At 41.1% G+C, this 22,090-nt stretch overlaps 1 protein-coding gene across 2 annotated transcripts in view; it reads left to right on the top strand.

The window, feature by feature from the left end:
- The window catches only part of THBS4 (thrombospondin 4), a 40,358-nt gene that overhangs the window by 7,500 nt on the left and 10,768 nt on the right, over positions 1-22,090 (top strand). For both annotated transcript variants that reach the window (XM_071579889.1, XM_071579888.1), the window contains exons 3-13: positions 886-1,133; positions 2,205-2,310; positions 7,944-8,026; positions 8,622-8,673; positions 10,923-11,095; positions 14,043-14,180; positions 14,790-14,867; positions 17,703-17,855; positions 19,750-19,854; positions 20,082-20,189; positions 21,670-21,829. In XM_071579889.1, coding sequence (XP_071435990.1) covers positions 886-1,133; positions 2,205-2,310; positions 7,944-8,026; positions 8,622-8,673; positions 10,923-11,095; positions 14,043-14,180; positions 14,790-14,867; positions 17,703-17,855; positions 19,750-19,854; positions 20,082-20,189; positions 21,670-21,829 — 1,404 coding nt within the window. The remainder of the gene's footprint in view (positions 1-885; positions 1,134-2,204; positions 2,311-7,943; positions 8,027-8,621; positions 8,674-10,922; positions 11,096-14,042; positions 14,181-14,789; positions 14,868-17,702; positions 17,856-19,749; positions 19,855-20,081; positions 20,190-21,669; positions 21,830-22,090) is intronic.

Raw genomic sequence — 22,090 nt, 5'->3', positions numbered from 1 at the left:
TTGCTTCTGCAACTACGCAGTGGAGAACCAGAGAGAGATTTTGTGGAGAGAACTAGCTAACTGGTCAAAGAGATTTTGCTTGCAGATCCTAGCTTACTGATCCAATTTCCTTAGAAAAGAGATGTTTTTTTTTCAATATTGTGGAATGAGTATTTGTTGTAAGAGGATTTGTTTGTCTGCTGTTGTGGTTTTTGATGGTACAATTTACTTAATAAAATGAGAATTTTTATCGAGTATGTTACTCACTAATGCTTTTTTAAAAGAGTTGAGCGAGGCTTAGTCATCTTTAGGGGTGGGATATGCCTTTTCTGTGTTATATTTTATTTCTTATACTTTGTTTTTACTAACTATTTGTTACAATGAAGTGAAGGTTATTGGCTTTGGATCATGCTTCCTTTGGTTGCTTTAATTATGCATTTGGATACACTTAAATGGCTTCACTGATTGCAGTATGCCTCACTGAAGCTTACTTAGGTAGTTGTACATTTCTGCTACAGAGTATTTCTGTGTCTGTAAGATATGAACATGCCAAGGTGCTGAATGCAGGCTACCTGCTACCCTCTGGAACTTTACCACTTGCATTTTAGCCCTTTATGCTCTGTAAAGTGATATTGGTTAAGCCAGTTATAGAGGCCTGGACAAAGCAATGGAAAACACTGTGCAGGCAGCAGTCTTTACAAACAGGAAGTCACACAGGAGTCCTGGTAGTGCTGCTCAGAATCAATATCCCATTTATTTCTACCATTATGTCTGCATATAGAATGCATTTACAAAAGCTTACATGTGGAAGAATACCAGAGCAATTGCAGATTTCCACAGGATCTTCCTTGATAAGCCCTGGGTATCTGCTATCACCTGACAGTCCTTCTGTGCATTTTGTCCCAGTGGTGCTGCGCTATCTGAAGAGTGATGGAAGGTTGAATTCCGTGATCTTTAGCAACATCCAGCTGGCTGATGGGAAGCCGCATGCTGTCATCTTGTGGCTGAGTGGTCTACAGCAGGGATTGAGCACAATAGAGTTCTATCTGGACTGCCTGCAAGTAGGTGCCATTGAGGACCTGCCAAAACCATTTTCAGCACTGTCTCAGAAGTTGGTGGTAGTTGAGTTACGCACTTTCCAAGAGAAGCCACAGGTGAGCATGAAAACTGGGAACAGCCTGAGCATTTAGAGGGAACACCAGCTATCCTCTAGATCACTGAATTCAGACCTCAACTTTCACAGCAGCCAGTACAATGGTGCTTCAGTAATACTTGAGTATTAAGTTGTGAAATAAGTGTAAACATTAAGTTCCTATGAAGCAGGTGAAATCTTAGCTTGCTTGAATCCTGTAATAATTATGCTATTTGTTTTAAACACAGTTTTTATGTTTTAAGTAAAAAACAAAAAAATACTGCCTCACTCCAGTGTAGGTGTTTTTTGGGGACTGGACTTTTGCAAGGCTTAGCTGATGCAGTAAGGGCAGAACTTCAGCTTCTTACAGCTGTTCAAATGAGCAATGCTTGTCTGAGTATGTGGCTTCCCTCTTCATGATAAACCACAGGGACTAAGAAAAGACAAAAGAAAGGGGGCATACTCATGATGCCAGAGTGCAATCCTCATCTCTTTGATTACAACAGCTTTTTTCTCTGCCAACCAGGAGATGGCATAGTGTCCTGTCATCCCCTATCAGCAGTCTGAGATAAACAGTGTCTTCCACAGCATCTTCCCATCATTAATCAAAACTATGCATTAGAAGGTGAAAAGGCATTCTGCCTCTAAGGCTGCCCCCTTAGTTTGTTCCATTGCAGGCTTGAAAATGAACATTTTTGTATGGAAAATAACTGAGGCACTCACTTTTCTGACATGAATGTATATCTGTTTGAGATGAGGGGGGAAAAGCCTCATTTGGCTTCATTTTTTAAAAACCCCACATGCCACAGATATCTAAAAATGTGAACTTTCTAGTATGTGAGATCATATGAATTAAACAGTAAAAAAATTGTTCACAGTAAAACCACAGCTATGGGAAATGTACAAGGCAGATATTAGGGATTTTATACACTTCAGATGGTGGCAGATGGCCCTGAAGGAAATGATGTAGAAATCTTGCATGCCTAGGAGATGGAATACCTCTCTTAAAAAAAAGTAATTTACTTTGTCTGATATTTCATTTTTTTCATTGTTGTACCACAATTGTGAGCTCTTTTTTTTCTTGTGAGCCCAGGATACACTAGATGAGCTGAAGCTGGTAACTGGGGGAACCCTTGCCAAAGTGGGGAACCTGCAAGATTGTTTTCTTCAACAAATTGAGCCTGTGCCTCAGTACACTGGTAAGACCTGCAACCAGGAGTTAAAATTATTCCCAACCATACCAGTGCAAGAAAGCTAATATGATAAATATTAAAAATGTGGAGAAGCTCTATAATCAAGTAGTAAAAAAATTTTGACTGAATTATAGCCTTGAAAATTTCCTGTCAATGTTTTAGAAATAACTCAGTTTCAAGACAAAACAGTCACTGTTGCTGGTGATAAGGCAATCAATTATTGTCTTAGTGAAGAAGTCTGTAATGATTAAAAGAGGCTTGTTAGCCTAATTTGGAAGGCAAATTTTTGTGATGATGATCTGTTTGTGTCAGCTTAGTAATATTTTAAATGTTGAAATTGCAAACAATTGCTGACAAAAAGTAGTCATAAATGTGATACACTGCTACAGGCTTTGTGAGCATAGATAGATGGATTGAGCAGAAAGACCTACCCATGTACTTATCCTCATGGCTAGTATTCATCTTTTGTTGAGCACTGGACTGTCCCAAAGGGCGGGGGAGCAAGGTGTGAACAAGGTCACAGGAGACTGAAGAAGATGTTCATGCTATGGCTACAGAGTATGTAGGTCTGTTTGGGAAAAGCCATTGCAAGGCAGCCACTAGTCCTGCCATAAGTTAGCCAAGGCTTTTGTCATCTGCTGGAGTGATATCTGATTTAAAACCAATTCTTTTTCTGCCTGGGTTGGGCATTGTGGAGGCTGAGCTGGGAATGTGGAGAAAAGGAAGGAGTTGAGGCTACTGTAATTTTGCAGGTCCCCAGGGGCTGGGTGCAGTCTCATGTTAGGCAAGAGTGCTTCCTGGACACAGAAAACTTGTGCTAGACTGCCCCATCTGTAACCCTTCCTCATCCCTGCTGATCTGCCTTTCTTTTGTAAGTATGAGGGAAAAGAACAGGTTCACGCTGTTCATAAAATAGGTTAATATGTGAAAACTTAAGGAAGAAAACTGAATTCAAGGTTTGAAATAAGATCCATGAGAAGTTTTCTCTCTCATACTGTTTCCTGTCAAACTCACATCCTGCAGCATTGCTGCTTTTGATAAGAATAGAGACAAGACACAGAATTTTTATCTGAGAGCATCCTGGGTACATCACATGAATACTGGCATCAGTGGTGCAGTGATAACAGAATCTGGTTTATCTTTTAGGTGTGTAAATTCTCAGGTGCACATGCATCTATTTTCTTGCTTCCTAACATATATACACTTAACAGAGTTTAATCTTCAAATCCTCTTTTTCACTAAATCAACGGGCATTTGAACACAGAAGGGGAGAGTAATTCATTGTTTCCCTCTGTAAAAACTCACAGCTCTCTGAATGAGGTTCCAGATTACAGACTTGCAACTTTGTCATTTGTACCTTTCTACTCACTAATCAATAACGCAAATGGTAGTAATACATACTCTTTTTGTAATATATATCTCTCTGTGGCTGCCTCCACCTGGCTTAGCTTACCAAATTCAGTTGCTTATAACCTTCAAGTGAAATTAGTATCATTAATGATAAACAACTCACATGAACACATTCAAAGTCTACGTAGTCAAATCCACCAAAGAAAAAGGTGCAGATGTTCCAACAGCAATATTTATTCACCTGCTTTGCACTTCGTGTGCGCTTCATGATGCTTTTTTGTGGGAACAATACATCAGATAATGACAATTTTGCCTCAGCTAGAAAAATCCAGAATGCAAACGCTTAGCTGTATAGGGGTGTGAAATCTATGTGTTTTAGTAAAAGTGTCTTGCTTTTATATTAATTGGAAAATCGTTGGAAGTGCTTTGGACCTGAATAACTGTACATGGTTGTGATTGAGTGCCTGGTCATTGCTCACTGCTTTGGCAGCAGCATTCTGTCCATGTGCAGTCTGTGAGGCTAAGACACCTAAGCAGTGTAGATGAGAATATGATGATCAAACACAGGTTGCACCTGTGTATTTGGATCTTCCTTTTTGGGTGCGAAAACAGATGCACTGGGTTTGGTAGATGAGATTAATATATGCATATAATCATCACAAAATCATTGAGATGAGAAGGGACCTTTGAAGATTGTCTAGTTCATCTAGGGTACCTGAACCTAAGATACAAAAAAATAGTACTGTCACACAAGACCGACGTTTCTTTTAACCTAGCTACTGTTAGAGTCAGTATGTCAATATAGGTCAAAGGGCAAGAATATAAGGGAGTGGAGTTTTAGTGGGATTTTCTGTGAATGCTTCCTTATTCTCCAGCAGTTTCAGAGCTCTTGACTTGAAGATGAAGTCTTTGTGTTTTATACTTAGTATATGTTTTCTTCCATGTATCTGTCCTGTCAGTTTTGAATGCACAATGAAGAATGTCTCCTGGTGAGAAATTCATCACATGTCTGAGGAGATATCTCCTTCTGTTTACTTTGAATCTGCCTCTTCCTAATCCCACATATAGTTTGTATGTACAGCTTCATTGCTGGAGCATTTTAGGCTGAATCTCTGGCCAAGTAACCACATCTTCCAGAGTTCGAGAAGTTGTACAATGCTCTCAGGCACATGGTGTGATCTCTTGGCTTTGTCCCATGCAGGGCCAGGAGTTTGACTCAATGATCCTTATGAGTTCCTTCCACTTCAGGATATTCTATTATTCTACAAATATCATTCTCTTTGAATGACAATTCAGAATTCTGACTTTGTCAGATGGGGGCAAGTGTGTTTCTTGAGCCAGTATTGGTTTTAAGAGAGCTAGAAGAAATATCTATGAGGCATTTCATGGTGGCCTGAAGTTACAGAAGCAAGTGCTTGTGCATTTGCCCTGCTTGGGCCAATTAGTTGTGAAGCAAAGCTAGTTGCCTGCTCTAAGTCCAAGGTCCTGTACTTGGAACAGGTTGCCCAGAGAAGCTGTGAATGCCCCATCAAGAAGTGTTGAAGGCCAGGCGAGATGGGAATTTGAGCTGTCTAGTCTAGTGAAACCTGTTCCTGCCATGGCAAGGGTGTTAGACTAGATGATCTCCAAAGGTCTTTCCCAGTCGAACCATTTTATGATTCTATGCTGCAAGGTCCTGGCAAGAGAAAGATAGGGTAGCTCCCTAATAAGACTTCAGTGATACAGAGAATAAGCATGTCAAGGGACTTCAGTTTCCTGTTGGACAGTAATACTTCAGAGCTGTCTGTGAACTTAATTATTACCATGGAAGCTATTCTGTCATTCATATTGTTACTGATTCAGAATTTAGAGCTAGGGACTAGCGAAACTGGGGAGTTGCTTTAGTGAGTGGGGTGTGGATGAGAGAGACTATATGGTAGGACTAGATAACTGTACAGCTTCAGGCTGGTACCTTTTGCTTAACCCTATGTGCTCCTTGGAAAAGCCATTCTGCAATATATTGTGGACTGACAGCTCCTTTAAAGATCTCTCTGAGTTTTTATCCCCAAACATCGGTCATTCTACTGCAGATAGTCCTGCTGTTGAAATGGTGAACATGCTGTCTGAATGGAAGAGAAAAAAATCCAACCAGGGATATTCATCTGTTTCTGCTCTGCTGTCTAGATTTGCAAACAGGTCATGTAGTTCATGGCAGTATAACCTGTTTAGTCCACCTTAACATTCTCCAGTCTGCAAAACTTAACTGAGAATAGATCTAGCCAGCAAATAGGATCTGAAATCTTGAGAGTTTTTTTGCAAATCTTGGTCAAAAATGCCTAAATCAGTCTTTATTTAAAAAAAACCCACAAAACCCCAAAAAAACAAGTAAAACAACAACAGACCTTGTCATCTGGTCTGACAGCGTGTGTCCTAGTTCCAATATGGGACTCTAAAATAACCTCCATATTATGTCCTGCTGCTGTCCTCCAAATAAAAATACGGCAAGGCTAGGACTAGAACAGAGGCAGGTTCTGGAATAGGTGAATCTCAACTCTTTAAACTTGTTCAGGGTATGGATGAGAAAATCTGAAGTGAAGCAAGCATAGTATATGGGGAATTGGACGGTTCCCAGTAGAAGGTTTGGAAACACTTAGACATGCTTTGAAGTACAAAACAATGAGGTAAACATTAAGAGAAGCATTTTTCATATAAACTTTCAGGGCTCACAAAAGTAACATGTGAATAAACCTCCCTGAAGCTATTGGGCATAATATCAAATTATCCTGCTGCACAGACTGTGAAAGAGGCTAGATTTGTGGAGCTTGTTTTTAAATACAGACTTAGAGAAGTAAACAAATATCTGCTTGAGAGAGGTACAAACTCAGAAGTAAGCTACAAACAGAAGCAAGTACAAGCTACTGTGCTAAACATGCTCTCTGCTTCTCCTCTGTCACTGGCTCAAAACCATTATTTCATTTAACAGGTAAGAGTCTTATGTAAGATCTTGTATTGGGTCTGGTCCTTCCCTTATGGCTTATTACAGATATAACTTTTGGTCTTGTCTTAGAGGTCTTTTTGTTACCTGGTATTGAGAACTGGTTTTGGTGTGAGTTCATAGAATCACAGAATATTCTGAGTTGGAAGGGACCCACAAGGATCATTGAGTCCACCTCCTGGACCCTGCACAGGACCATCCCCAAGAGTCACACCATGTGTCTGAGAGTATTGTCCAAACACTTCTTGAACTCTGTCAGGCTTGGTGCTGTGACCACTTCCCTGGGGAACCTGTTCCAGTGCCCAAACACCCTCTGAGTGAAGAAGCTTTTTCTAACATCTAACCTGAATCCCCCCTAACACAACTTCAGACCATTCCCTTGGATCCTGTCACTGGTCACCACAGAGAAGAGATCAGTGCCTGCCCCTCCTCTTCCCCTCCCAAGGAAGTTATAACTACAATGAGGTTTCCCCTCAGTCTCCTCTTCTCCAGGCTGAACAGACCAAGTGCTGCTCCTCATATGGCTTCCCCTCAAGGTCCTTCACCATCCTCGTGGAACTCTTCTGGATGCTCATAGTGTGTTGAGTTTTGTGAGTCCATATGAATTCTGTACTCACCATAAGCAAATACAGCCATGAAACTTGTGTACAGAGTTATGAGCTGCCTTTCAGAAGAAAAGCCAAATGATTATTACAGTTACTAAAAGCACTGTTTTGTCAGGGTGAGTACTGTTGTTGCACGGTCAGAGCTTCACAGTGAGCTCACTTATAAAGCTGGGTAACTTCACTTTGAAAAATGTCTACAAATAAGTTGTGGCAACATGGAATGCTCTTACACAGGATGTCTTCCCATTGTATGTACAAAGACTTCATGCCCCCAGCCTTGCCCTCCTCCTCCAGATAGATTATCACAAATACTCAGTCTTGAAATAGTGAGGTTTCTCGTAGGTTCGCTGGTCTCAGGTGTGGGTGGAACCAGTAACACTGGTGGCATTAGTTGTCTCAGAGAGCCTTGACATCGAAATAATGGTAGAAAAATCATGATCTTGTTTTTCTCTCTGTGGAGAGGTTTCTGCTTTGCCTGTTTCCGTAGTGTACATGGACATCAGCCCAGAAAAGCTTTGAGTTAATGCAAATCACACTAGAAAAATTTGAGATAAATACTTTGTTTGCTCTGATGATTCCTACAGGGCTTAAATAACAGTAATGTCTACCCTCTTTGGCTCTTCAGGGGATTTCCATCTTATATCTCAGAAATTGCCATGGCAAATGAAGAGAGTTATGTTGTGCACTCTTTCATTGCTGTTTCCCTGCAGGTGATTTTAGTAGGCAGCTGATGGGTCAGATGATGCAAATGAACCAAATACTGGCAGATGTGAAAGAACTCCTCAGACAACAGGTATTGTGTAAAGGCTTCAGTGTGAAATACCCCAAGGTTGCCCCTTTGAGAGGGTCAGTCCAAAATTCATCTAAGCAGTAAACTTCTATGCAGAGTCCATTGTCTTGGAGGCATGACACAATGAAGAAGAAATAACTATATATGTCTTGATACCCTGTGCTTGCTATGGAGGATCATTAAATGTGGGACTGTAGGGGACTTGCTCATTCACATCCAAAAAATGTAGTGTCGTTAGTGGTGAGGAGCTAGAGCAGCCATCCTAGCCCATTCTTAGATAGCGGTAGGTGTGTGTTTTGCACAGAACCAATACCGCATTTGTTTCACTTGATGGTGGATGTCAGTAGTGAAATTGCTACTGACACACGCCTTGGTTAAACATGTCATTCCTAAAGGTCCTGTTGATGAAGGCTGAACTGAAGTACATCCATTATTACTATCTTTAATTTTATGGAGTATGAAGAGCATCTCATTTAAAACAGATTATCTATGTTGCATGGTTTAAGCGGGATCTTAGGGAATAATGTTTTTTTCTTGCAGCCAGGTTCAAACTGGAACTGCCTGTACCCAAATAATGTTTTTTTCTTATATTCTCAAGGTCAAAGAGACGACTTTTCTTAGGAATACCATAGCTGAGTGCCAAGCTTGTGGTAAGTATTCTTGTTAAGGCTTCTAATTCAGGCGACACATAGAGTTGCTTTAAAACTGGTATGGATTGTGTTAGCTTTACGTGGTTTCTAAGAAGTATTTTTTAAAAATACTTTGTCCAAAGTGCTAGATGTTTTGAATACAAATTTAAAATAGATTTTCATTGGGGAAAAAGGTTTCATAGTCCAGACATCCCCTTACTGGGGGATAAAGGACCACTAACCCAAGTATCACCACTCAGGCTGTATGGTTCTTGCTGTGCTACAAAGCTATGCCACGTGTTCCCGTGGAGGGAAACATTATCTGCCAGGTATCTCATGCACAATCTTAGTAGAAGGACAAGGGAGGAACCATGTTTTACTCTAGCTGGTGTTGTCAGTCTGAGGAAGATCTTGTGCAGTCCACCTGAATTTCATCTGATTCCAAGTAGGCAGTCACTGGCTAACAGCAGTAAGACCAAAAAGGTGACCATGAAAAAAGCACCCGGTCACTAGTGGTGTTCCCCAGTGGGTCAGTGTTGGGTCCAGTCCTGTTTAACATCTTTATTGATGATTTAGATGAGAGGATTGAGTCCATCATCAGCAAATTTGCTGATGACACCAAGTTGGGAGGAAGTGTTGAACTGCTGGAAGGCAGGAGGGCTCTGCAGAGGGATCTGGATAGACTTGAGAGATGGGCTGATTCCAATGGGATGAAGTTCAATAAGGCCAAGTGCCGGGTCCTGCACTTTGGCCACTACAACCCCGTGCAGCACTACAGGCTGGGCACAGAGTGGCTGGAGAGCAGCCAGGCAGAAAGGGACCTTGGAGTACTAATTGACAGGAAGCTCAACATGAGCCAACAGTGTGCCCAGGTGGCCAAGAAGGCCAATGGGATCCTGTCCTGTATCAAAAATAGCGTGACCAGCAGGACTAGAGAAGTGATCCTTCCCCTGTACTCTGCATTGGTGAGGCCACACCTTGAGTATTGTGTTCAGTTCTGGGGTCCCTTAGCTCAGGAAAGATACTGAGGTGCTGAAGTGGGTCCAGAGAAGAGCAACAAGGCTGGAGAAGGGACTGGAGCATAAGTCCTATGGGGAGAGGCTGAGGGAGCAGGAGTTGTTTAACCTGGAGAAGAGGAGGCTTAGAGGTGACCACCTACCTGAAGGGAAGTTCTAGCCAGGTGGGGGCTGGTCTCTTCTCCCAGGCACTCAGCAATAGGACAAGGGGGCACGGGCTTAAGCTCTGCCAGGGGAAATTTAAGTTGGATATCAGAAAAGAATTCTTTACAGAGAGAGTAATCAGGCATTGGTATGGCCTGCCCAGAGAGGTGGTGAATTCACCATCCCTGGAGATTTTTAAATGCAGATTGGATTTGGCAATGAGTGCCATGATCTAGTAAATGGACTGGAGTTGGACCAAGGGTTGGACTTGATGATCTTGGATGTCTTTTCCAACCCAATTGATTCTATGATTCTACAATTCTATGATCTGTTCTCTATATACAAGAAATAGTTACTTTTCCAAACACCCCTGCATGGCCCTCCTACGTGACTGACAATCAGTATAAAACCAAATATACTTCCTCACTGGATGGGATGAAAGGTCTTATACTCATCAGACCTTTTAGTTGATTCTTTTCTAATCGGTAAGCCTCATCAAAACCCAAGTTACTCTAGGAGGGTAACTTTTATGTGTAAGTATCAAAGAAAGAGTCTAAGTCCTATATGCATCCCTACCAAGGTTCAGCACCTGCCAGAGTCTCAGAAAACCTTGGGCTGGTCTCTGTGCACCTAAATTAGTGTACATGCATGTTCCTGCTGTTTCTGGGCTGCCCGGTGCTATTTCTTTATTCTTATCTGTAGAGTGTCATAAATGCTGTTGTGAAACCACAATATTGTTTCTCTTGTGAAGTAGTAGTGTTGTTGATTTACCCAGAGAAATGCCTTCTACTTGTATTGTACTTGAGTCCCTTGGGCCATCTGAGATTACAGGCTTTCAGAGTTTCCTCCCCAGGCCAGCAGCAGATCTTTGTTGAAACTAACCTAGCAGGTTTGCTCACATGTGTAGCCAGGACCTAAAAAATACCCTCAATTTCCCCTGGCTGGGATCACAAAAAGCTCCCTGGCCATTCCCAGGGTGAAGTCTCTTCAGCCACAGCACAGCTGGTAGCAACAAAGTGTCTTGGGGATTTCTTCAGAATGCTTGCCAGCTAAAAGCCAGGATGAATGTTTCTTTCAATTGCTGAAACTGTTGTTCTTTCTGCATTAAAGGTTTGGGAACTGTGAGTTTTCCAACTCAGCTTCCTAGGCGCCCTAAACCCAAATGTGAAGTTAATTCCTGCTTCAGGGGAGTGAGGTGTGTGGAGACAGCAGAAGGATATCAATGTGGGCCCTGCCCTGAAGGACTCACGGGAAATGGAGTTACGTGCTCAGATATTGATGAGGTAAAATAGTGAGTTTTAGTGAATTTAAAAAAAATCTAAACCCCAATCATTTTATGTATATCAATAGGTTGCTGATACCTACTGACTTCAGCATTTGCTGACTGCTTGCACAGTGAATATTCATTCTGATTTGATTATATATCTCTATTTTGCTGTTGCTGCAACTCTATGAAGGTTTTATGTGTGAAAACTTGAAATACTCTGGTGAGTTGAGATGTCACTTAAGGGAGTTTAATGTTTGGGAAAAATCCCAAAACCAACCAAAAGAAAACTTTTGACATAGTTATTTCTATTCCACAAGAAGATGCAGAAGCACTTGTTAATATGGGCTTTGCTTTTTTAAATTGTCATGCTCCTGAACCAGCCTTAGAGACCAAAGTCTTCTCTTCAACCCAAACTGGACCAATGTTTTCAGGCTTACCTTTAAAGTCTATGAAAGAAAATAAACATTTATTCTATGTTAGAAATTCAGAGCTTGCTTATATTGAGGACTGAGTTAATAAATTTATGGTCTCTTAAATGATCAAAACCCCTTGTGTTAAATGAAATGAGACACTCAGAGCAGAAAAAACAATACCACTTAAAAGTTCAGTGCACTTTTTTCTGGGTGATGATTTTGCCATTACTCTTTAGTAATTTTTGTGGAAAAGCACCTATATGTAGTAGACCAGGGAACCAGCGGAATTAGGTCATAAACTGTGCCAATGGATAGCACAGTACTTGTAGTGTACCAGTCTAATGATGTAAAATAGCAAAAGCAATTGATTTTTAATTCTACCTAGCCAACAGGAGCCATGCTTTGACTACTCTTTTGATTTACTCCCTCCTGTAGACCATCACCAAAGAGGATGTCATGTGTTCAACTTATATCTGTCTGTGAAAACCACTGTGGGTAGAAAGTGGGTTGAGTGTGGCCATTTCCTGAGCTGTGGGCAATATCTCTTGTTTTACCTTATGTGGCATAAACTGTGTCTGCCACAACAGAAGGTGTAACAAAATGGAGGTGAAGCTCTGAAATGTGAAGGCAAGTGGTGAAACTGAGACAGCTGTGATATGAGTTCCATGCCACAGACATGGTGAGACTCAAGCCAGCCTGGGTGGAGCCCACCAGTTGGAATGGGTTTCACTTCCTGAGCTATTTGTGGACTGAGGCAAAGCATGGCAATAATCTCATTTCTGCCCTTTTCAGGGTTGGAGCAACTCTCCCCATTACAGCAGTGGCAGGAAAAAAGACTGAGACTGGTTTATAGTGGCTTGATCTAACTTGGTTTTCTGTAAGAAGTCATGCTCTGCCATCCATTTTCCCGGCACAACTCCACATAACAGACCAGATCTCATTAGAAATAGCAAGAAAATTTTGCCAAAATAGTGTCATAGAGATACAGTCTTGCTTACATGAGGTCTTTATGTGGAGACTGCTACTAAAATGCAGTCTGGACTGGCTTTGTTCACAAGTAAATACCTACTTCAGCAGATAGATTTTTACTTATAGTTGCATGGGAAAAAAAAGAGAAGCAATAAATGGCAATAATTCTGAATTGTCTAATTAAAGGGGATATGTCACATTACTTATTTTCCTCAGTTAACTAAGATTATGAAGGCAAGTAATTTTTTAAAACTTTTTAGTAATACCTCCTGGGAGAGCATCTTTCTACTGCATAAACTATTTCCGTACTTCCTAAGAAAAGGTATTCAAAAAGAAGGTTACGTGTGAATTGTGATAAAGACAAATCTAGAAGATTCCTCACTAAAAGCTGCCATCATCTTTTCTAAGGCTGCTAGCATCTCTGTAGTACACTTCCTGTTTCATTACCTGCTTAAAGACATTACTTTGGTATGCTGGTGCCCGGTACGTGGGGAGCTGCAGCTCTTGTGCGCGTGCTATGTAATTTGTGTGCCCTCTGCTGTTTACAATAAAAAATCCACGGCAAAACCAGGAGCACAAAATGTCTGTCCTAGGTTGTTCTTACATTAATTATGGAACTACTTTTAACAAATATTTCCGTCAAGCACCCTTTGATATTAAACATATCTTTTCTTGCTCATGTGTGTGTGTTTGGTTACAAATTGTATGTCTCTTGTAGGTGAATATTGTCTGGTTTGTTCTGACTTAATCTTGCAGATGTTTTTCTGCTAGCAGTGGAAGGGGGGGGAAAAACATATTTTTAAAACTCTTTAACATTTCTTTCTCATGTTTCTTATTTGTTGTTGTCTTTGAGCCCTGTGCAGCATGATGGCATGTTGATGTTTTTGGTACTCTTATAAATGTTACCTAGCAGCTAGTGTTGATGTTGGAAAAGCAGCAATGCAGGATGTACTTCCCAAACTGGCATACTCTAAACCAGTGAAATTGGTCACAGCTGTTCTGTAAAACTGTATAAGGCAATGAAGTGCATGATGCCTTCAGGCCAAGAGTGATTTGTAGACATATGATATTTTGGGACAAGTGCCAAGGGTTGTCCGTGGGCCTCTAGTCTGGAAATGTGTAGGTCCCACTGACACATTCCTGCTTATCTGGCTTATCTGTGAGTTCCTTCTGGCTATGGAATTTGTACAAATATAAAGGAAGAAAAGTGCTGTTGCCACTTCTGTGTGTACCAAAAACAACCACAGGACTGTTTGTAGGTTTGGAGTTATGTGACTTTCCTGATATTTTGGTCTGGAGACTTCCAGGGGTCTTCCAGCCTCCGAGGGATCTGTACCTGTCCAACCAAAGGAAGGGCTGAGGATGAGACTATAGGTTTTAGGAGAAGACTGCAAATGGTACTTAAATTACAGAGATAGCTGAAGACCTGCTGAGGTCAGAAATACCTGCAGAGACAGATTCCCATGTAAGCAATCTCTGAACAGATGACATACAGACAATGGCTTTGCCTTTGGTGAGATGTCTGTCAGCATTTGGATGTTACTGAAGCACAAACGTGCTCAGTTTGCTTTTCCTTTGCAGTGTCGTTACAACCCTTGCTTCCCTGGAGTGCGATGTGTGAACACTGCTCCAGGTTTTCGATGTGAGACCTGTCCTCCAGGATACACAGGACAAGCCGTGCAAGGGATAGGAGTCAGCTATGCTAAGAGCAATAAGCAGGTGAGTGGCAGCATCCTTTTGACAACTGCCATTGCAAAGTGCAGGTTTTGTATCAGCAGTACATCTGTATTGAATTGTAGGTATTTTTTCAGTGCTTCCATAACTGGCATGTGCTGTTAGGCAGAGCTCAGAGTGTTTCAGTTAGAAGACTTGATTTGTGTTTGCTCAGCTTTAATGGGAGTAATAAGTGTCTAATACTCTTGACTGGCATGGAGGCAAGAAAAAATGTAATTTTCTTTGTATCTCTGATCAGCTTCAAAAGGTCTCTGTTGATTTCTGTAAACTGGCTTTGAACTTGGAAGAGTGTGATAAAAAAGGCCTATTTACTGTACATGTTTCTTAAATGCTCCTGTAGCACCACAATGGGAACAAAGTTTTTGTCTAAACTCTTGTGGGTGAACCAGAGCATATCCTAAAGCTGAAATTTTCTGTATCAGAGTATCACTTCAGGGTTTGGAAAGTTAGCCTAAAGGTACGTCTGTGCCATTCTGCGAGTGGCATCAGGAGAGGCTATGTCTCTTTTCTAATCTTAAACTTCAGTGTCTTTTTTCACACTTCAATCTTAAATTGGCATTGTTTTTATTATTTGTATATTTGGTTCATTGCTAGGTCTGCTTAGACATTGATGAATGTCAGAATGGTGGACTTGGAGTCTGTGTTCCGAATTCTCATTGCATAAACACTTTGGTAAGCACATTTTCATTTTCGGCTTTTAAAAATTGATTGTTTTAAAATTCCATGAGGCTAGGATTGGATTTATTGCTCCAGACCAGGCTCTACTGCCCTTCTCTGAACTTGCTCCAGCCCCTCAATGTCTTTCTTGTAGTGAGGGACCCCAAACTGAACACAGGATTTGAGGTGTGGCCTCACCAGTGCTGAGTACAGGAGGATGAACAGTAACTGGTCCTGCTGGCCACACTATTGCTGATCCAAGACAGGATGCCATCGGCTTTCTTGGCCACCTGGGCACACAGCTGGCTCACGTTCAGCCACTGTCAAACAGCACCCCCAGGTCATTTTCCTCTGGGCAGTTTTCCAACCACTCTTCCCCCAGCCTGTAGCAGTGCCTGAGGTTGTTGTGACCCAAGGGCAGGACCTGGCACTTGGCAACCTATGGATCCAGCTGGTCCAGATTCCTCTGCAGTGCCTTCTTGCTCTCCAGTAGATCAACACTCCTGCCCAGCTTGCTGTCAGCTGCAAACTGATCAAGGCTGCACTTGATCCCCTCATCCAGGTCACTGATAGATATTAAGATAGATAATAAACAGTACTGGCCCCAATGCTGAGTGCTGGGAAACGAGCTACAGCTGGATGTAATTCACCACCACTCTCTGGACCTGACCATCCAGTTTTTTAGCAACTGAACAGTGCATTCATCCAAGCCATCAGCTGTCAGTTTCTCCCGGAGACTTTGCCTGTGGGAGACAGAGTCAAAGGCTTTACTGAAGTTTAGGCAGACAACACCCTCATCCTCATTCATTAAGGGAGTCACCCTGTCATGGAAGGAGTACAGGTTGGTCAAGCATGACCTGCCTTTCTTCACAGCAAGAGAAGAGTTAAAATTACCCTTCAGGTGTAAAGGTGGTCCTTTCTGCAGCAAGGTATTGTTGAGGCTACGATTTATGTTGTTAACTTTCCTTTTGAATAACTTAATTTTCATAGGACTGCTTTCACTGCTCAGTATGTTTGCTTTTTTTTACTGTCTAGAGCATTTACTGACCCATGTTGTATCTCACTGCATGACTAGACATGATTAGTCATCTTCAGGAGGCCATCAGGCCCTGTCTGCAGAGGGCAGGTACCAAGTGTCCTGCCATCTGTCAAAACAGAGCAGTGTGGGTTTTCTAATCCTGTGTCCCTTTAGAAACACTTTGTCGGGAAATGCTTCCTAAAATGCTATTTTATAGTGTAACTGGGCTTGATATAGGACAGAATATAGTGAGCAAATTCAGCTGACTCCAGAAGATACTATCCTGGCATCCATTAGGATGAAGTGCACAGGCTGGTGTGTTTTATATAGGCCATACTATTTGCAGGTTCAGGGATTATTTTACTCTTCAGCCATCTATATATTTTTGTCTTCATCCTGAAAGTATGCAGACAGCACAGAGTTAAAATTAGTAATGAAGTTAGGAATAGAGGACAAAAATGTATGTATGTATGGCCAAACTTCGCGAACGAAGATTTGGGAAGGGCTGTCCCCACGTGGGTGTGCCCTTCCAGCCTGCGCAGTGGATTTTTAGGTGAGGCTCAGTGTGTGCAGAACTGGCCCCATCGTTTAAGTCCTGAGGTTCATCTGCCACAGCCAAGCGAGCTTGGACGGTGCCCGTGAAGTCTTCAGGACTAGAACCTACAGCACCCGGCATTTCTCAGGAGGTCTCCCATCCAAGTACTAATCCGGGGCTGACCCTGCTTAGCTTCCAAGATCTGACAGGATCGGATGTCAGGGAGGCATTTAACTGCCCAGGACAAAAATAATAACTGTCTAAATAGTAAATAGATTGCTCTATGGGCGTGGACTGGTACAGTCCTGACAGTTCCTCCAACAGAGTTTGTATGTGAAGAGTGAAGTTGTATGGAGCACCTCAGTTTCACAAAGGGGTAGATGTACATTTTTGTCAGAGATCTGCCCATTTCTGTTCTTTGACACATCAAAAAATAATTACTCTCTATAAGGTAAAAAGACTGTTTTCTTTAATGAACTTTTATGTCATAAGTTACAAGTCTACAAGTATATGAGACAGACAAAAGCCACACTAGATGCGTGAAGACCTCAACTTATCAGCATTTACCTGTTTATAACTCAAATGGTTATTGTCCCAGCATGTAATGAGATTCCTTGGCTTTGCTCCTTTGTGCTCATTTACACAAGAGAGTGGCACAAATATAAAGTACGTGTCTAAGTAAACCACTGCAAAAAGTTACATGAATGTCCTTATTTCAGTGTAAATGAGGGTGACTGTGCCTTCAACTACAGAATTCTTTTCTGAAGAAGACGATTTAGCTCAAATTGATTTAAAAACATTAAGTTTAAAAAATAAAATGAAATGGGACAAACACATGAAGAGCTTGCCTGTGTCTCTTTGATCAAAACTTGTGCCCAGTTGAGTTTAAATAAACTGATGGATGTGCTTTACACTGAAATAAGATCAACCAGCCTGATTAATCAGGAGCTGCTTAGAGTTTTACACAAAGTTTCAGTCACCTGGAAGCAACTCAGAGTGATGCTGGCAGGGACGAGGCATCATGAAGAAGCTTTTGCTGCTACCTGACTTTTTGCTGGCGTAACAGAAGACTGGTCTAAATAGGTGAGAGTTGAGCATGTCTTCCAGCAGGCACTGTGGGAGCCAAACATCAATTGCACGTAGAAAATAAGTTTGTTCACAGTGCAAGAGGCCTAAATCGGTGAAAAACTGCACTTGCACAGCATAAGTAACGTGACATGAATCTCACTTGTGTGCTTACTTTAAAAGGAAAAAAAATACTGTTGAAAGGCTTCCTGGTAATTCTTTGTTCTTACAGGGGTCTTATCACTGTGGCCAATGTAAACCAGGTTATACAGGAGACCAAACCAGGGGATGCCAGGCTGAACGGAGCTGCAGAAATCGAGCCCTCAATCCGTGCAGCATCCATGCCCGTTGTATTGAGGAGAGGAGAGGAGAGGTGACATGTATTGTGAGTTCATAAATTCATGCATTTGTATAGTGAAAAATAGCCTTTTTCAGACTGGAACTGAGAAAGTCTTTGCGGTAATTTCAAACAGTTGTTTATTTTACCAGATTGTGCAGACTGGCCCAGACCAGGTACAAAAATAACTGGGCTGAATCTATCTTGCCACTGGTTTGTTCTTACCACATGTCTGTAAAGCAGCCATACTAGTGTATCATATTTACTATGTCTGTGTAATTAGATCTTTGGGAATGGTTTTTGTAGACTTTCTGTAGTCTGCTCAGAAGAAACTGTCAAGTGTCACTCTAGAGAAGATGTCACAAGGACAAATTCCTTTCTCGGTGCTCAGCTGTTAGTAGGGATCCTCTCTGCATAGTCAATATGCCTGTATTTGCCAGCTGATAGACATGGTATTTTTCCAAGTGACATCACAGATTCTAGGCACACATAGGCTGTACTGTGCTTAACCAGCTGTGGGAGCAGAGAAGCACCAAGTGGCATATGAGGTTCCATTGTAAGAGTCTGACTGAAGTGTATTAGTTTTCCCAGCTTGCTGGGGAAAGAAAGAGACCAATCTCATGTACTAAATTTGGATGCTGTGTGTGCTTTTGCTGGCACTTGCTTTGGTCTCATTTTTAAGTATATCTATTTCAAAGAAAAATAATTATGATATTTTAAGTCCAAGCTCTAATGGGAAGATGCCTCGATACTTGTAGTAGGCAAGTCCTTGTTTTAAGGGGGGACAGAGTTTCACATTCAGTTCTGTGCATATATCTTCAACACAAATTAGGCATTGGTTGGAAACAATACCAATTTAATTGGCTAGGTGGAACTTGTGTGCAGATGAACTTTATTTGCTAATGCAAACTTAGTAAATGTCAACACAATTTTCTCTTAAAACTTCCTCCAGTTCTTGAGATGCTGAGCAAAACACAGTCATCTCATTGAGACAGAATTTGATATAGCAAGTAAGGAGATAGAATATAAATTTGTAGTAGAACAAGTTAATTCTGTTTCTTACACAGCTATAAAATGCACGATGTACTGATAGAATGCAAAATCTTCCACTTGTGAAACTAAAATAGAATGGGTTGGCTCAAGAAATTTGAAAACTACGCCTACATGTTATAACCACACATGAACACCAAAAAGTTCATTTAAAGGACAGTAATTCTGAGGGTCATAGAAGGCCCCCAAAGACCCCCAAGACCACCCAAAGCTAGAATGATACATGCTCTGTATGGGTGGAGTTTACGATAATGGAATTTATTTGAAACATAATTAATATGTAAGCTATTCTGGGGAATTAAAGTGAATTTTAATGTATATGTGAAATAAAAGGGAAGGAATTTTCTGTGACGATATGCATGATAGGTGGAATGATCCCCCATGCATTCAGCACTGTCAATAAAGAATGCCTGCTCTCTGAATAACCACACTGGTGTCAGAGGGTTTTCTTTGCTTTCCGAGATTTCATATCACCATCTAACCATGGACCCTTGCTGAAATGCTGGGTGCGTACTCTGCCTGGGTCCCCTATTTTCTTTTGCGCCATCTGCAGATGAGGAACCAAAATTGGTTCCTGGCCAGTGTTGCGGGCACACATTCCACTTGACATCAAGTCTTAGCTCTTTCTAGGGGTGTCTAGATACAGAGAGTATGAAACAAAGATTACACACCCACACACCCACACACCCTCCCCCACACACACACCCCCACACACACACACACACCCACACCCACACCCACACCCATTGAGAGATGCTGCATTGTATTTCAGTGCCTGTCCATGATTTCTGTATCCTAGTGTCATCAAGGTTGTTGTGGGGTTTCCCTCTTGAATATTTCTGCAGTGACTTATTAACCTTTTGATGGTACTACCACGGTGTTTTATTGATAGTGTGGCATTGGCTGGGCTGGTGATGGTTATATTTGTGGAAAAGATGTTGACATTGATGGCTACCCTAACGAAGAACTCTCATGCTCTGCTGAAAACTGCAGAAAGGTAAGAAATTCTTTCTTAATCCTATGATAATTCAGAATATGAAGTGATGAAGAGGAAGACTGGAAGAAATCTAACTAGATGTATTAATAATTTTTTCAAGTTATTGAATTCTCTGCGTAAATTCTATTTAATTTATTTGAATCAATTAATTTAAACAATAATAGAAAAAAATTCAAATTATGAAGGCATGCAGTTTGCCCATAGAACTTGTCTCCTTTTTTGTCTAGGACAATTGCAGATTTGTCCCAAACTCTGGACAAGAAGATGCTGATGGTGATGGAATTGGAGATTCCTGTGATGATGATGCAGATGGAGATGGCATTTCCAATGAGCAGGTGCTATGTACAGATCACGATGCAGGGGTCTGTGCAGACAGAAGGATTTCTCATTACTGCAGTGAGCGGTGATTCTGAAATCTGACTCACTACTGTTTGCCAGAGATTTTTCCATCCCCATCACTGTCAGTGGCTCCTTAAATCCCATCTTTTTGTTTTATATAATGCTCTGTCTTACAAAACCTAAAACACCCAGCCTTGAATCCTAGTAGTGTGTCTTCCAGTATTATCTTTTAGTGCTTAAGTCTAGAGTTTTTTGTGAACAGAACTTGTGTTCCTCTGTCACATTCTCCCATACCATGGCCTTCAGTAATATTACTTGCATTAATGTCTTTGTTTTTAAATAGCACGTTGACTTGGCAACACATTTCACAAGAGATCCAAAACCCACATAAATTAATGGGTGTCTTGCCAATAAATTGAAACCTCTGAATCATGTCTCAATGCAGAACAGGTTTCCATAGGGGAACACATCTACAGAATATATCATAGGATAAATAGAGATTGTAAAAGCTCTTTTATGTTCACCCTGTATTCTTACAAGCCAACTGTTGTTCTACATTAAAATTGTTCACTGATACGACTTAATGCACTTCCAAGATAAAAATAAGAACACTTTATTCAGGGCACACATGTCCACATGGAGCTAGGGCAGACTGGCAGTCAGAGCATGTCTGTTTCATGCTGTTTTGCCACATAGGCCCATCCTAAATTCTGGTACCTTAAATCAACTGGTTTTATTAATGTTCTATAAGGAAAATTGTTAAATCTTCTTTCAACTATACATCTATTTGCAGGTTCAGCACCTTCATAATAAAGTAAATTCTATATTGTTGCTAAGTTCTATTCTTCCTGTGGGTGCAACAGGATGTTGGCATGCTGGATGGGTGTAGAAATCTTACACCTCTCTGAAATAAAGTTTTCTCCTTATGCCTCCTGATGGACTTTGGGAGTCAATAGCAGCTTGTTTGATAAAACAAAAAAACAAACAAACAAAAAACCCCCACCCAAACCAAACAAAAACTTGTTCCTTTTGCACCAAGAAGTTCTGCTTTCCTAAACGTTTCAGTTTTAGTTTCAGTCTGTACCAGAAGGGGGCAATGGCCTTTCACCAAGAGTGTCTGCAAATCTTGTCAGGAACTCTGAACTGCAGCTTTTGAGAAGGACCATATTAGAAAGCCAAGCACCAAAACACGTTCTTCATCATGGATGCATCCAAAATGAGAATCAGAAGTCAAAGTTATAAGTAAAGCCTTATGGTACTGGCCATTTATGCCTAGGGTTCCCACAGAGTGGTTCAAAGCAGAGCTCTCAGAGGCAAGTGAATTCTGATCCAGAGTTAATATTTACAATAAAATGTCAAACGTCTTACTCTAATATTTTTTTAAAGTAGAAATAAATACAAGAATTATATAAATGCATTAAAGTAGAAATTAAATATTCAAGGTCTGGCTCATGCCTAATTCTGTATCTCTTGCAGGACAACTGTGTCTTGGCTCCCAATGTTAACCAGAGAAATAGTGACCAAGATATCTTTGGAGATGCTTGTGACAACTGCCACAATGTCCTGAATAATGACCAGAGGGACACAGATGGTGATGGGAAAGGAGATGCTTGTGATGATGATATGGATGGAGATGGTAATTTTTCACTATCAGCTTCTCTGATGTTATTCAAACTTGCCCAGAGCGCCGTGTATTAGGAGATTTCCTGTCACCAGCTGTAACACATAGTGTTTCTTCATGAAACTTGTGTTTGGAATTCTTTTACTGTGCTTAATATATTATCTTTTAGACTGTGTTGGAAGCACTGAACATCATAACATAAACAGGGATGTGTTTCATGTATAAGTTGAAGTTGTTGGTCATTCAGCATTTCCTTAAAGACATAAATGTGTCCCA

This window comes from Pithys albifrons, chromosome Z (assembly GCF_047495875.1).
Source record: "Pithys albifrons albifrons isolate INPA30051 chromosome Z, PitAlb_v1, whole genome shotgun sequence".
NCBI classification, from domain to species: domain Eukaryota; kingdom Metazoa; phylum Chordata; class Aves; order Passeriformes; family Thamnophilidae; genus Pithys; species Pithys albifrons.
Note: the sequence above shows the minus strand (reverse complement) of the source record. Positions and strands in the feature narration are given on the sequence as shown.